At 63.4% G+C, this 15,045-nt stretch overlaps 2 protein-coding genes across 6 annotated transcripts in view; one reads left to right on the forward strand and one right to left on the reverse strand.

Moving 5' to 3' along the window:
• Positions 1–848: 848 nt before the first annotated feature.
• Positions 849–3,718, reverse strand: RFC5 (replication factor C subunit 5). The gene is made up of 11 exons (XM_040577198.1): positions 3,610–3,718; positions 3,416–3,480; positions 2,833–2,969; positions 2,680–2,759; positions 2,426–2,499; positions 2,169–2,328; positions 1,975–2,056; positions 1,741–1,870; positions 1,465–1,542; positions 1,331–1,385; positions 849–1,131 (listed from the first exon to the last, which is right to left on the reverse strand). Exons 1-11 carry the CDS (start codon positions 3,639–3,641, stop codon positions 1,035–1,037), a joined length of 990 nt encoding a protein of 329 aa, XP_040433132.1. The 5' UTR covers positions 3,642–3,718; the 3' UTR covers positions 849–1,034.
• Positions 3,719–8,990: 5,272 nt separating this feature from the next.
• Positions 8,991–15,045, forward strand: part of KSR2 (kinase suppressor of ras 2) — a 59,215-nt gene continuing 53,160 nt past the window's right edge. For all 5 annotated transcript variants that reach the window (XR_005825133.1, XM_040577261.1, XM_040577264.1 and 2 more), the window contains exon 1: positions 8,991–9,176. Coding sequence is in view for 4 of the 5 variants with exons in the window: in XM_040577261.1 (XP_040433195.1) it covers positions 8,997–9,176 (180 nt within the window). In the remaining variant the exon portion in view is untranslated. The remainder of the gene's footprint in view (positions 9,177–15,045) is intronic.

The raw sequence follows: 15,045 nt of genomic DNA on the forward strand, positions 1-15,045 counted from the left end.
ACCCTCCTGCTGCTGCAGCTCTGGGTAAGTCAGAGCTGCTCGCTCGACTCTGGAGAGGAGCAGATGGTCAGTGGTGGGCGCCGGGGAGGCTCAGTCCTCGTGGTTAGCTGTGAAAGCAGAATGTGGCTTCGCCTAGCCCCCTGCTTTCGCTCCTCGGTTGCTTTTTCCGCCCCCATGCCAGCCCCTAGGACTTGGCGCTCGAACAGCTCACCAGCAGCGTGCACCCGGCGTTCAGACTTGCTGTGCACGCAGCCGTCTCGTGGACACGTCTCGCTCCAGCGGAGCTGGTGGCTGGAGGGACAGCACGTGCTTGGTGTCCCCCTGCGTGCTAGGGGACTGCGCAGGAGCCCTGGGCTGACCCCAGCTGATGCAGAAGACGGGGAACAACTCCTCCAAGCAGTTCCCTGCGATGTTTTCCTTTGCGAGCAGCTAAACCCCGACAGCTGTCATCTCCCAAAGACTTCCAGGAAAAGATGTGACCTACAAACTGCCAGGGCTCTATTTCTCAGCTCGCTAGCAGTTCGGGCAGCTCTTCCCTGCATGAAGGGCCCCAGGAGTGCTGCATGCAGGTGCCAGCAGCCCGTGTGGGTGTACCACGGCTGCTACGTGGGCCGGCAGCAGCGCAGTTAAGCTCTGCTGAGCTCCCCAAGGTCGGCAGGGTTGTGCTTCGAGCTCTTCCCCTCGGCCAAAGAGCATCAGCGCTGCGCTGCTGAGGGCTACGTGCACCAAAGCCCCGGAGAAGCCGGAGCTGCCGCCAGGGCCTTTGCAATGGGACACAGGCAGGGGGTGAGGCTCAACCGCCTCCCCTCAGCCGTGGCTGTAGGGGAGAAAAAAACCACACAGCCTGCTTGGCGTTAGAGATGTTTGCATTTCCCGGTGAAGCGTATAAAAACAGGCTGCTCTGGCACGCCCCAGGTGGGGGCCCAGGGCGTGCAAAGAGGAACCACGAAGCTGCACGGAGCTGATGACGGTCGCCTCGGGTTTCTGCTCAGGATGCCCTGCAGGCCAGGACGCTCACAGCCACCCCGCCGGGCTCAGGCTTCGGCCACGATCAGGTCCCTGGTGACTTGGAAAGCCGCGACGAGGGAGCTCAGCTGAACCTTCTCGCTCGTGCCAGCAGCCAGCCGGTACCTGCGGCAGGAGGCAGGGGAAGTTTAACGGCTTGCACCAGCACTGGCACCCCGATGGAGCAAGCCAAGAGCACGGATAGTGAGCAGGGATGGGGGCGTGGGGGCTGCGGGTGTCCCCAGCAGCCGCGGAGACTGGGCACGGTGCGGTAGGGGCCTGGCAGCCCCCCATGACCGGGCTGTGGGTGGGAGCGGGCACTCACTCGATGTCTGCCATTTTGATCAGCAGCTGGATGCGGACCGAGGGTGGGAAGTCGACTGCGGGAAGAAGGACGCGGCGTGAGTTAGGGCGGCTTTTTGGGGCGGCGAGCCAGGAGCTGGCCCCGCAGACCTCTACCTCTGTGCACAAACAGGTGGATCTCGGTCAGGATGTCCTGCAGGGCCAAGCCCTTCAGCGTCTTCAGCTCTGTGATTTCTGAGATGGCGGTGAGTGAAGGGGATCCTTACACATATTCCCTGCAGGATCCAACAACCCCGATGGGAGCGGGACCCTCCCCAGCGAGCGGCGTGAAGCCAGCCCTACCCCAGCCGGACCAGGAGGATGGGAAGCCCCGGCAAAAAGGAAGGATTTATGGCAACGGGGATTAAACCCAAGGCAGAAGGAAAAGGATACTGCGATAGGCAGTGGAGAAGTCCTGGTTGAGCATCCAGTCAAGGATGTTGGCGATGTCGGACTTGAGGGGATGCCCCGTGCAGGTGTAGACGTTCTCCTCCGTCACCTTCCGGAAGGCCATGGCGGTGCTCTAAGGAAGAGGAGGTGGAGGAGGGACGAAGAGCTCCCCGCTCGCGGGGCCCACCGAGGTGCCAGCTTACACGAGGCACCAGCTCCCGCAGCCACGGTCGGTACCTGCAGGATGTTCAGGGCTCGGCGCATGTCGCCGCTCGAGAGGGTCACCAGCGCCTTCATCCCGTCCTCGCTCACATCTACCCTGGAAGGCGAGATGGGGGCTGCAGCAGGACCGGCTCAGCGCCTCCGTGGCCTCCAGCCCCTGGGGCACGGGCAGGGGGAGAGGGGGGCGCGGCGGAGCCCCCCCAGCTCACCCCTCCTCCTGTACGACGTGCTGCAGCCGGGGCACCATCAGCTCCGGGGTGAGGGGCCCGAAGCGGAAGCGGGTGCAGCGGGACTGCAGCGCAGGGATGATCTTGGAGAGGTAGTTGCAGATGAGGCAGAAGCGGGTGTTTTCGGTGAACTTCTCGATCACTGCAAAGGAGGAGAGGAGCTGGATGGAGCCCCCGCAGCCTCGCGGAACGGGGAAGGCTCGAGGGGTGCCGCCGAGCCCCCCCCAGGTGCCCCTCACCTCGCCTCAGGGCGTTCTGGGCGTCTTGGGTCATGGCGTCGGCTTCGTCCAGGATGACGAGCTTGAAGCCTTTCCTGAGACAGGGCAGAAGGGGATGGATCTGGTCCCAACCCACCCCTCAGGAGCTGCCGGGCTGGGGCTGGAGAAGGGGGGCTGGAGGTGCCTCCTCCCAGCCTGGGCCCCAGGAACGCTCCCAGCTCCCACTTCCCCACTGCCCACCCCAAAACCGCCCCCCGAGGCACGGGGAAGCCTACTTGAAGATGGTCCTGGTGCTGGCGAAGCTCAGGATGGGCCCTCTGACGATGTCGATTCCCCGGTCGTCCGAGGCGTTCAGCTGGAGGGACAGAGATAGCAGCGGGGGTGCAGGGCTCCCCCTCTCACCCCAAAGCTGGGTGCCCCCCCCTTACCTCCAACACCATGGAGCTGAACTCCCGCTCCCGGTAGAGCTGCCGTGCGCAGGCCAGGATGGTGGAGGTCTTGCCGGTGCCGGGGGGGCCATAGAGGAGGAGGTGGGGTAGCCGGTCCTCGCTGATGAACCGCTGGACTGGGGAGGGGGCACAGGGGGCTGGGCGGGGGGGTGCTCTGGGGCAAGCCTGAGCGCAATGTGTGGCCACGGCATCCCTGGGGGGGTACTGGTGGGGGGGGATGGAGTTTGGGGGTGGGGGTGGTGGGAACGATGGGGTACTGGGGGGAATGAGGGGTGCTGGGGGGGTGGTGGGGGGAATGACGGGGTGCTGGTGGGGGTGCTGGTGGGGATGGGGGGTGCTGGGGGAGTGGTGGGGGTGGTGGGGGAAATGGGAGGGTGCTGGAGGGAATGGGGGGGTGCTGGGGGGGTGCTGGGAGGGGTAGGGGGTGCTGGTGGGAGGGCGCTGATGGGGATGGGGGGGGGTGCTGAGGGTGCCGGTGGGGATGGGGGGTTACTGGGGGTGCGGGTAGGGGGGTGCTGTTGGGGATGGGGGTGCTGGTGCTGGGGGTCCCCCCGCTACTCACTGGTGCTGAGGATGTCCCGGTGCGACACCAGCTCGGAGAGCTCCCGCGGCCGGTACTTCTCCACCCTGCGTGGGACAGCGGGGATCAGCCCGGGGCCCCGACCCCCCATATCCCCCCTCCACACCCGCAGCCCCCCTAAAACTCCCCCCAAAACCTCCCCAAACCCCATCCCCAGCCCCGCCGCCAGCCCGCACCAGGGCAGGTTCCTCCCGCCCGGCGCCGCCATCTTCCCCGCGGGGCCTCGCGAGAGCTGGGCCGGGGGGGGGCCGGGGATGGGGCCGGGGGGGTCGGGAACAGCGATGGGGACAGGGCTGAGGACAGGGCTGGGGACAGGGACGGGTCTGGGGGTGGCGGCTGTGGGGCTGCCCCCCGCTGGTGGGCATCCAGCGGGAATGGGAAGGCCCCTCCTACCCCCACCCCCCCCCCGTCGGCAGCACGCATGGGTGCCAGGGGGCGGCTGTGGGGCGGTGCGTGGTGGGGGGCTACTGTGGGGTGGGTTGGGGTCCAGTGGCCTTAAATCTGGCTGGTTCGGCCATGAGGGGTGCCAGGATGGGCCCCGCCAGCTCCCGGGGCTGCCCGGCTGAGGGTTTGCTTGCTGACCCCCATGTTTGTGGGATGGGTTGGGATGGGGTGGGGGGCCGGGGGGAACAGCCTAAAGTGGCCGGTGGGGTGCTCGGGTGTTGCTTTGGGGTGGATGGAGGAGGAAAAGGAGATGCTCTGTCTTGGGGAGCCCAGGTTTCAAGAAGGTAATCCACCAGCAGAAGCGCTAGGATGTGTATTGACGGGCAAAAACGTACCAGGGACATCCCGTTGCCCCCCCAGGGAAGAGCTCCAGGTCTAACCCTATAGAAAACCCCAAACACGCGTGGGGTGGCAGCTGGACACGGGGTGTGAGACGTGGAGCTGGAGCTGGTGTTCACCTGGGAGGCTTCTGGCCCTTCAAACCCCAATTTTCCAGGCATTCCGCCCCCCCCCCCCCCCCCCCATGCCAACACTACATCTGCAGCCCAGGCTGAGCCTTGGAGGGGGCAGGCGCACTCTGCCGCTGGGGGCAAAGTTTGCAGCCCCCCGTGGTATTTCCCCACCATATTTCTCATGGGTGACCTCAGCTGTGGGCTGACCAGGTCGGTTCCACAATATATACCCTTATTTTTCAGTTTAATGTGTAATTGATGGCTGCCCCCCTGGCCCCCCAAGGATGCTGCTTTGGGAAGGGGACAGGCGGGCAGGGGTCTCAGGGGGATTTCAGGGGGCAGTGGGGATGGAGCCGGTGCCAAGAGGGTCCGGGCTCGCAGCTGGGCAGGAGAGGGGGCACAGGTGAGCCGAGGAACCACGAGGCGCGTCGGTAGGAGCGGGTCCTGCTGGGAACGACTTCTGGTTAAGGAATGAAGCGGTTGACGTTGCCGAGTAACAACGCTCACATCTCGCCCGTTTACAAAATCCAGACACCGATCGAGAAGGAAATGAATAATTCAGGCTGTCCGAGGCCGTGCCATAGGAAAACATGCCTCGTCCCCCCAGTCCCAGGCCTGTTTTTACCTGGGGAAACGTGGTGTGGGGTGTGCTGGGGCGGCTCGGCACCTGCTTACCTTTTTGCCTCCCTGCATTTTATTCCTCTTTCCTTTTCTTTCCTTTTCTTTCCTTTTCTTTCCTTTTCTTTCCTTTTCTTTTCTTTCCTTTCCTTTTCTTTCCTTTTCTTTTATTTTCTCTTCTCTTCTCTTCTCTTCTCTTCTCTTCTCTTCTCTTCTCTTCTCTTCTCTTCTCTTCTCTTCTCTTCTCTTCTCTTCTCTTCTCTTCTCTTTTCTTATTCTTTCTTTTATTCTTTTATTTTTCTTCTCTCTTTTCTTCTTTCTTTTATTTATTTTACTCTTTTATTCTTTTTCCTCTTTCTTTTATTCTTCATTTTATTATTCTTTCTTTTATTCTTTATTTTCCTCTTCCTTATTTTATTACTTATTTTATTCTTCCTTATTTTTTTCCACTTTATTATTTTATTTTTTAAGGGGCAGCTACCAGGACCCTGGGTATTTTCCTGCTCTGGAAGCCACCAAATTGATGGAAGGGCAGCGTGTGGGCAGCGGGTGCAGGGGAGCATTTTGAGCCGCATGGGACCCTCCTGTCCTCCCCTCCCTTGCGCTCGGCACTGGGAGCACAGAAATGGCTGTGCTTCTAGCCGGGGTGTTTTAGGAAAAAAACATCTGCTGCTGCAAACCGTTTTGGTTATCAAAAGGCGTGTCTAACCACAGAAGACATCAGGAGAGAAAATTTCAGCGGGGTTTATTTTTTTTTTTAACCCATGCCCCGTAAATGCCAGGAATTGCGCTGTGTTTCGAGCTCGGGCGGTATTTATGTCTCTGGCTATCGCTGCCTTCAGAGGCTGCCCACAGCCGGGGGAATGCTCCCCTATTCCTGGAGGGAAAGCCCCCAGAGCAGGTGGAGGCTGCCCCCAGCTGGGGTTGGGGGGGGGTCCAGGGAAGCACATGGCTTTTCCTCCCAGCACGGGCTCTGGGGCGCTTTGCAGACCGCTCGCCTTCGCCCTGCTCCTTCCCAAACACTTCGGCAAGAAGGGAACGGCTCCGTCTCTTTTGGGTGAGATATCCCGGCACCTTGATGTGCCAAATATCCAGAATATCCGCCCTGGGGTGGTGCAGCTCTGCCCGCGTTTCTGGCATGCTCGCCCAGCTTGTGAAAGAGCTGATCTATGGGATGGGCGCCCACCTGTAGGGTCTCCTGGACAGCCCCGTATGTCCGAGCTGCGGTGCTGGGGAGTTCCGTTTGCATCACTCCCATCTTGAGGTTCCCATAAAATCCCTCCGACCTGTTTATTGCCACTGTTAAAGGCAGAGTTGCTGCTTGCAAGGGACCAGCTCGCCTGTGAGGAGGAGGAAAGGGGATGTGTGTGCTCGTTCCAGCACGAGCTCCTCGGGTAAGCATCTAAATTAAAGCTTCTCCTCGAACAAAGTGCCGACCGGCCAATTTCAGACCTCGTAACCTACATCCTAACTCGTGCTAGGAGTGGCAGCAGGTGTAAGTGCTGCATAAAGCCCCTTGGGGTTAGCTTTGTGCTCTCCACAGAGTGGAGACGTCGGGCGCAGGTACCCCAGAAAGTGAAATACGTACCCAGAAAGTGAAAGCCCTGTGAAGGTGAAATGGGGTGGCTGGGACAGGCAGAGCTGCTCCCGAGCTCACTGGCCCATCTTGGCCACTTTTGGCCAGCACCGGGTATCGCCTATAGGGGCTGAACCCCCAAATGGCTTCTATAGGGAGGAATCGGCTCCGGATGCTGGGATATGGAGATCTGGGATGCGCGCAGGGCTGAGGGAATTGTTTGCTTTCTGCAGGTGTTGGGGACACCGCCATGGCCTCAAAGCATGGGGAAGGAGGGGGGCCTGCTTCCCCCCCCCCCCAAAAAAAAAAGCAACCTCAGTATTTAAAACCCTGCTGTGGCACCTGGTGTAGCATCACAATGCCAGGAGCTGGTGGGAAGGAGGGCGAGCGGCCACGCGTGCAAAGAAGCCACTTGCCATTCTTCTTTTGAGTTGGTTTTGCTCAGTTTCGGGCCAAATCCCCCCCCAGCCTTCCCACCTCCCCCCTAGGGGTGCCTCTCCCCCTGCCCCATCCTGCACTGCTCCTTCCGCAGTGGGGCTGCAGCACAGGTGCCCATAGCACCCATCTCCTTGGGCCCTTGGGGGTGCGCATCCCCTGCACCCCCCTGCTGCTGCACCTGCTGCTCCTGCCCGCAGCGACGCACAGCGCTGCCAGCCTGGGGGCCTCTGCAGCAGGACCCCCCTGCTGTGCCAGAGCCCCCACTGCAGCAGTGCCCCCCCCCCTTGTTGCAGAAGGAACTCCCCACTGCAGCAGGACCCCCCCCGGTTGTATCAGGGCCCCCAGTGTGGGAGGATCTCCCATTGCACCACGTTCTGCCAGTGCACTGTGCCCCCCGTTTAGATTACGGCCCCTCCATTGCCCTGTGCCCCCCCTTGCACCATGGCCCCCTTTGCACCATGGCCTTCCCTTTGCACTATAGCCCCCAATTGCACTGTGCCCCCCCCGCTTTAGACCATGCCCCCCTTTACATTATAGCCCACCTTTAGACTACGGCCCCCCCATTGCACCATGACCCCCTCCTTTAGAATATGCCCCCCCCCCCCCCTTTGCAACACAGCCCCCTATTTCACCATGCCCCCCCATGGCACTGCAGCCCCCTATTGCACTGCACGCCCCCCGCATTGCACCATGCCCCCCCCCCTTTCATGGAGTCCTAGAAGCATTAAGGTTGGAAAAGCCCTCCAAGATCACCTGCTCCAACCACCCCCCCCTACCACCAATGTCACCCACTAGTGGTCCCCTCCGTGCACCGTGGCCCCCCCATTGTACCGTGCGCCCCCGTTGCACCGTGCTCCCCATTGCACCATGCCCCCCTTTGCACCGTAGACCCCCATTGTCCCCCCCCATTGCACCATGCCCCCCATTGCTCCCCTGTTGCCCCGTGCCCACCATTGCACCGTGCCCCTATAGCACCATGCCCCCCCTTGCACCATAGCTCCCCATTGCCCCCCATTGCCCCCCCATTGCCACATGCTCCCAATGCACCATGCCCCCCCGTTTTCACCATAGCTCCCCTTGCCCCCCCATTGCACTGTGTCCCTCATTGCACCGTGCCCCCCCCTTTGCACCATAGCCCCCCATGGCCCCCCATTTCCCTGCCCCCCCATTGCCCCGTGCCCCCCATTTCCCCATGCCCCCGCTTTACACCACAGCCCCCTATTGCACCCCCATTGCCCCATGCCCCCATTGCACCACGCCCCCCCTTTGCACCACAGCCCCCCATTGTCCCCCATTGCCCCATGCCCCCATTGCACCATGCCCCCCCTTTGCACCACAGCCCCCCATTGCTCTCCCATTGTCCCGTGCCCCCCCTCTTGCACCATAGCTCCCCATTGCCCCCCCACTGGCCCCCCATTGCCCCATGCCCCCATTACCCCATGCCCTCCTTTGCACCATTACCCCCATTGCCCCCCCCATTGCCCCGTGCCCCCCATTTCCCCATTCCCCCCTTTACACCACAGCCCCCACTGCCCCCCCATTGCCCCCCCGTTGCCCCCCATTGCCCCGCACCCCCCCCAGCCGGGTCCCCCCCCCCCTTTCCCCGCAGCTCCGCGGTGCCGGTGCGGTGCGCGCGTGTGCGCGCGTGTGCGGGTGCGCGCGTCCGTGCGCGGGCGCGCGCGTGTGCGGAGGGGTGCGGGGGGGGGGGGGGTCGCGCGCGGAGCGGCGCGCAGCGAGCGCGGCCCCGCGGTGCCGGGAGCGCGCCGCCCCCGCCCCCGCCCCGCCGCGCCCGGGGGGAGGCGGCCGCGGCGGCGCGCTGAGGGCTCGGTGGGCGCCGCGGGGCCGCGCTCAGGGCTCGGGGGGGCGCCGCGGGGCCGCGCTCAGGGCTCGGGGGGGCGCCGCGGGGCCGCGATGCTGCGGGCGGCGGAGCGGGGCTGAGCTGTGGGGCGGGGGGGGCGGGGGCCGGGGGGGGGCCGAACCGCGGCGGAGGGGTGGGGTGGGGTCGGGGGGGGGTGGGTGGGGGGCGCGGCGAGCGATGGATGAGGAAAACATGACGAGGAGCGAGGAGCAGCAGCAGCTGAGTTTGCAGAAGGCGCTGCAGCAGTGCGAGCTCGTCCAGAACATGATCGACATCAGCATCTCCAACCTGGAGGGGCTCCGCACCAAGTGCGCCGCCTCCAACGACCTCACGCAGAAGGAGATCCGCACCCTGGAGGTAGGGGCCCGGCGAGCATCCCCCCCCCCCCACCCCCGTGCTCCCCCTCCTCCTGTTTTCCTCCCCGTTCTCCACCCCCCCCCCCCCACGGGCATCGCACCGGGCTCCCCCGCGGCGCTGCGGTGCGGTGCGGTGCGGTGCGGAGCGGTGCTGAGCCTTGCGGTGCTGAGCCTTGCGGTGCGGAGCGGGGTGCGGAGCGGTGCGGAGCGGCCGAGTGAGGCTGCGCGCTCTGCAGGTGGCCCGAGGTGGGACCGGTGGCAGCCGAGCGCTGCTCGCCGGGAGCGGCCCCCGGCCTTCGCATCCCCCACCCCCCTCACCCCGCATCCCCCCGGCACCCCCAGGCCGGCCGCAGCCTCCCCCAGCCCTCCCCGGGCCCCTTCCACCAGCCCCGGGCCTGGCCGCACCGCCCCGCAGCCTCCCGGCCCGCAGCCCTGCCTCCCGCATCCCCCCCGGCCTGGCCTCGTCCCCCCCCCCCCGGCTCCCCCTTTTCCCCCCAAGCCGCCCCCATCCCGGCGAGCAGCAGCCCCCTGCCCACCCGCAGCCTGCCCCCGGCTCCCTGCCCCGCTGCGGGAGGCCAGCACCCTCACCAGCACCCTCACCAGCACCCTCACCAGCACCCTCACCAGCATCCTCGCCCCCGGCTCCTCCGCCGCAGCCTCCGGCCTCCCCCGGCGCACAAGGCACCGAGGGGGAAATCCTCCATGGCTCCGGTGGCCCCGCGGGGCAGAGGGGTCCCAGAATCTGCGGCAGGGGGCATGAGGGGGGACCCCATCCCTCTGCAGTGAGAGGGATTCGAAAGGGGTTTCTGAAGCCTGGAAGCATCCCGGCTCTGTGTACCTTATGTACAGGCCTCGGGGTCGGATCCTGCGCAGTCCCAAGGCCCCCCCTGTGCAGGTGCAGCCCCTGGGAGCAGAGGAGAGGATTTATTTACTACAGCTGCTGATTTTCATAGGTGGGGAAGCACAGAGGCTGCGGCCGGGGGGATTTCGGAGCCGTGCCCCGCTCAGGTTTTTTGGCTGTTGCTTTCCATCCTGGTGCAGAACCGAAATACTGCGGCCGCTGAGCAGCTCTGAGGGCGCGGGGCCAGGGACCGCGGTGGCTGGGGATGCGGTGCCACCTCCTCCCGTGGGATGCTGCAGCTTCCTGGGGTGCTCCAGGGCAGCAGCGGAGTCCCCCCGTGTGCGGCTCCCCGGTGGGCTCCGCGCCCCATGTGTGTGCCGCGGGGCGGGATGCGCTGCGCTCCTGGACCTCTCCAAGCCGGGCAGTGTCCCCAGCCACCTCCTGGGGCCGAGCAGCACTTCTGGGATGTGCAGGAGGATTCAGATTCACCAGACGATGCAGGACGGTGGGATTTCATCCTGCGTGGTCGCACCCACGTGGTCCTGGCCGGAGGCCCGGTGAGCGGCGCGGTGTAGGGGCACCCCGGTGTTCCTCCCGCTCCAAATGAGGGTCGGCACCGCTCACGAGTTCCCACCTGCCTCTTGCGAACTGGACTGATGAAGATGATGGAGATGAAGAGTGTGGCAAAGCCATCCCCTGCAGGGACACCGCGTCCCTGCCTCCTGCACGTGGGCAAAGCAGGTTCGGAGGTGGCCGGGGGAAAACCCTGGGAGCTGCCCCATAAATTCTGGGCACTGGCAGGGAAGTGTCTGTCCAGCACCAGCACGCACCGAGGGACAGGAGCCTCGGGATCCCCAGCACCTCGTTCCCCAGGCTTGGCTCTTCTACCCCTTGCACAGAAAGCAGGCGATTTCCAGGAGGGCAGTGACAACGGATGGAGCTGGGACCAGGTTCCCAGTTTGGGCACGTTGGTGTGGGTCCGGCCTGGCTCCGGGGACCCCAGGGACCCCGACGGCATTGTCCTGGGTTTCCACCAGCGTAAGCAGGAGCCCAGCGTGGCCCTGAGCCGCCGCCGCCACCGCCACATCCCAAGGACGTGACGCAGGTGCGGAGGCACCGCTTGGCGCTGCTTCCCTTCCCACCCAGCTGCAACAACACAGGGGTGAAGCCACCATTGTATTTTTTTTTTTTTTTTCCAAATCCTGGTTTTGCAGGATTCAGAGCGGTGCTTCTGCTCATTCATTTTAAATAATTTTGGGGTACACGCAAGTGCCCATCTTCCCTGTGCTGTGGTTGCGCGGGGAGCCGCTAACTCCCCGGGATACAGCGTCCCTCCTGGATGGGTACCGGTGCCCGTGGCCTGGGCTCGGTGGCAGCGCTCGGTGCCAGGAGGTTTTTAGGTCCTGCCTGCACCTTGGGACTGGCTCTGGCCAAAACCAAGGCAGTGGCTGCAACCGAAACACTGCCCGACGCCGCACTGCGCAGACCTGGGTCCGAGCAGCATCGGAGCAGGGAGCGCCGGCTGGGAGCGAGCGGCTCCGTTCCCCTTCCCGAGCTTGGCACTCTGGCTTTGCACCCTTATATTTGGGTTTTGGGGTGCTGCAGGGCCACGGCGTGAGCTGGAGCTTGTGGGACCTGTCTGAAAGGGTCCGGCCCTGGTGCCGTCCGACACAAATCATTGTGTTTGGTTTTAACGCCCTGCCGCGGCGTTTGAGTGAGGGAGAGCAGCATCCCCGTGGAGAGGGGATGCTGTGGGGTGGGCAACGCTTGGGTACTCAATGATTAGGGCTGAGAGCAAAGGAAAGAGGGCAAAAATAAACCAGGGGAGCAGAAGAACGAGTGTTTGGCTTCACAGGGAAGTTTTGCTCAAGCGACCACAAAGTGGCTGGGTGCTGGGGGCAGAAATACTGCCAGTGCTTGGAGCGGTCAAAGCCAGATGTGTCCCATCTCGGAGCAGATGCCGAGATCCCTTTTGCCATTAATTAAACCCCAGTGCATCGAGCTGGAGCAGGGCTCAGCTCCGTGCACCACTCGGGGGTTTGTTGGTGGGAACTCGGGGCAGCTCGGGTTTATTCGTGGGAGAGCCCCAGGGAGCATTTAGCAGTGCTTGAAATAAATGATGCTCAGAGCCCGAGGTGGCGTGCAAGCCTAGCAGGGCTCGAAAGAGCCTGGAGAGGGAAACACCCGGGTGGCAAGGTGTTCCCCCGTGCTGCCGGCATGTCTGCAGTAACAAGCCATCGGGGGAATCGGGGAGGAGCCGCTCGGCTTGGGACAGCATCTGCTCCGTTGCTGCGGCACCAGGAGAGCGAGGGTCCCAGTTCCTATCCCATGGGAGGCGTCTCCCATTGGGCTGGGGCTGCCCCGTCCCAGGGCAGAGGCTGAGCCTCTGAATTTGGAAGCATTTTCCCCACCGAGACCTGCAGCATCCCTGTGTGTGTCCAAAACCTGTGCGCTCCACAGGCATGGTGATGTCTGGCATGGCCAGACCCCACACAAAGGGGATCAGCGTTAACCTCATGCTCCTGCAGGTGGATTTTCTGCCACCTTTCCCAGCCTCCAGGCAGGGTGGGGGCCAGCTCTGTCCCCGATGCTGAGCCGCCCTCCCTCTGGGTGCTGGCACCTGCTGGGTGCCTTCGCTCATCATGTTTTGGGGTGATGCTGCGGGGGAAATCCTGATGGGGGTGACAAAAGGGCTGGAAGTCCCCGGTGCTGCTCGAGGAGGCTCTGCAGGTGGCAGAGGTGGCCACAGCATAGCTGCTGTCACCCAGGGTCCCAAGGGAGTGACATTAGTGGGGACACTGCTGCTGCCCACCCTGGCCCTGCTTTTGGGTCCTGCTGCAGCGGGAGAGGCGGCCAGCGGGCACGTATATCACCCGGTACAGCACCCACATAGGTATACACGTATATATAAAATGCACACATATAAAATGCATGTGGATGGGTATAGCTACATGCACGCACCGTATATACACCCATATTTTCCCATCTACCAAGTGCTCACGGGGCATTGCAGGCTCTGGTGTCCCCCGACAGCAAACACCACCTGGGGCTCACACCCCGCAGCTAGCGGCACCCCAGCACTTGTCCCCGGGTGCCCTCCTCGCCCAGCTTCCCATTCTGCAGACGGACAAACCGAGGCACAGGAAGGCTGGAGGGGACCACACAGCGTCAGGATTGCAAGGCAGGATCCGGCCTTTTTGGCAGAGGTGCGTTTAGCACCTCCCTGCCTGGCAGGGCGCGGGGACGGCCGAGCCATGGCTTGGTGGCACCAGGAGCAAGAGGCAAGCGTGGCGTGCCGTCCCTCCCAGCCACTTCCCTTCCCATCCCGGCTCGCCAACATGAGAAGTGTTTCTGGACACCTGGGATGTGGCACAGAGGTGCGCTGAGCTTGTTTACCCATGGTTTGTGCAGCCCCATGGGAGCATCTGCATGTGCTTGGTGTCCCACCTGCGCCCTCATTTGTGCTAACGAAGGTGCCTCTGCCCTCTCAAGGGGCAAGTGGGGCTGATTTCCCCTACCTGGAGCTTGAAATAGAAGTGTGCCTGCAGGAGAGGTGTAGCTTTATGCTGCCTTCCATGGGAGCCTCACCCCATCCTTTCCCCATCAGTTCTCAGCTCCTGGTACATCTCTGCCACGGCGGCAGCGGCACCTCGGGGGGGCTCTGCCCCAGTTCCTGGCTCTGTCCCCATTCCAGGAGCCTGATTTTAGCACCTCGGGCATCCCCTCTGCTTCCCACTGGGCTCTGAGCCTGGCGGCTTCCCCAGCCTGCAGGAGCTGCTGATGAGCAGGACGTTGGGGTGGAGGGGATTTTTGGGAGGACTTTCCTGGTGTGTTCCTGCTGGTTTGGTGTAGATGTGTGCGGCTGTGGGGCAGGAGCTGCTGTGTGCCTTCGAGCCCTCCTGTCGGCTCAGGGCAGCTTTGGGGTGTGCCTCTGTGCCCCCAAGCTGCTTGAGCCCCACTGAGGGGGGGAAAAAGGGCAGGGTGCTCCCCAAACCCTTCGTGCTCCGTGCTAGGAGGGCGGCTTTGTAAAAAGCACCCCTGGGGGACCCACAGGTGATGCCCCCAGCTGTGCAGGACCGTGCTGAGCCCCGGCAGGACTCTGTACAGCTTTCCCTGTGATTCCTGGTTAGCTCTCCATGGCTTTGCTTTGGGCGTTAATTTTTGGTGATGAAGCCCCATTTTTGGGGCTGTCAGACCCGTTGGGGCTTGGCACTCGCTGCGCCCGGGAGAGGAGCACCTGGCACAAGGGGCTGGGGAAGGAGGGCAATGGCTGGGTCCCTGCAAGGGGGCTGATTTTTGCTTTTTCCCCCTAGCTGTTGACATGCACCCCTCCCCAGGGCCGGGGCTCCCTCTATTCCAGGCCGTTGCGATGTTTTGCTCTCGGCTCATCTATTTTTGGGGTGGCGAGGCCGCGTTTGCGGGCGCTGGGCAGGGGCACAGCACCATCTAGCGCTGCCGGCGGCGGGGAATCTCCCAGCTGGAGAGCAGGAGTGGGAAATCCCAGCAGGTTTCCAGCGAGCAGGGCTCTGCTCCACATCTCCAAGAAACCAGGCCAGTCGCTCAGAGGCTTTATTTCAGGAGCTGTCAGCCTTCGCTCGCACACATGTTGGTGGCTTTGTCCCCGTCGTGGGAGGCTTGTGGGGATGCTCAGCCGGGCAAAGGGGTCCCAGTGGCTGTGGGGTCTGCAATGGGGTGGGAGGAAGGAGGTGCTGATGGGGTTGGGTTTTTGTAGGAACAGGGAGCAAGCGGTTGGACCCAGTGATGCCCCAAAAGTGGGGTGCTTTGGGTGGTCTCTGCACTGAGATTGGGTATGGCGGTGGGGAGCACATCTTTTGGGTGGTGGGTGAGCAGCATGGGAGAAGGGGTGTCCTGTCCCTCTTGTCCCCTCACCCCCTTGCACTGGGGTCCCTGGGGGTGAGGGCTGTCAGCCCGCAGAGCGGAGACGCGCAGGGTTGGGGATAAAGGAGCTGGGAAAGGTGGGAAACGGCCCCCTTGGAGACCCAGCGTGGGGAGGGGGAGGAAAAAAAGC

This window comes from Cygnus olor, chromosome 17 (genome assembly GCF_009769625.2).
Source record: "Cygnus olor isolate bCygOlo1 chromosome 17, bCygOlo1.pri.v2, whole genome shotgun sequence".
Classification (NCBI taxonomy): domain Eukaryota; kingdom Metazoa; phylum Chordata; class Aves; order Anseriformes; family Anatidae; genus Cygnus; species Cygnus olor.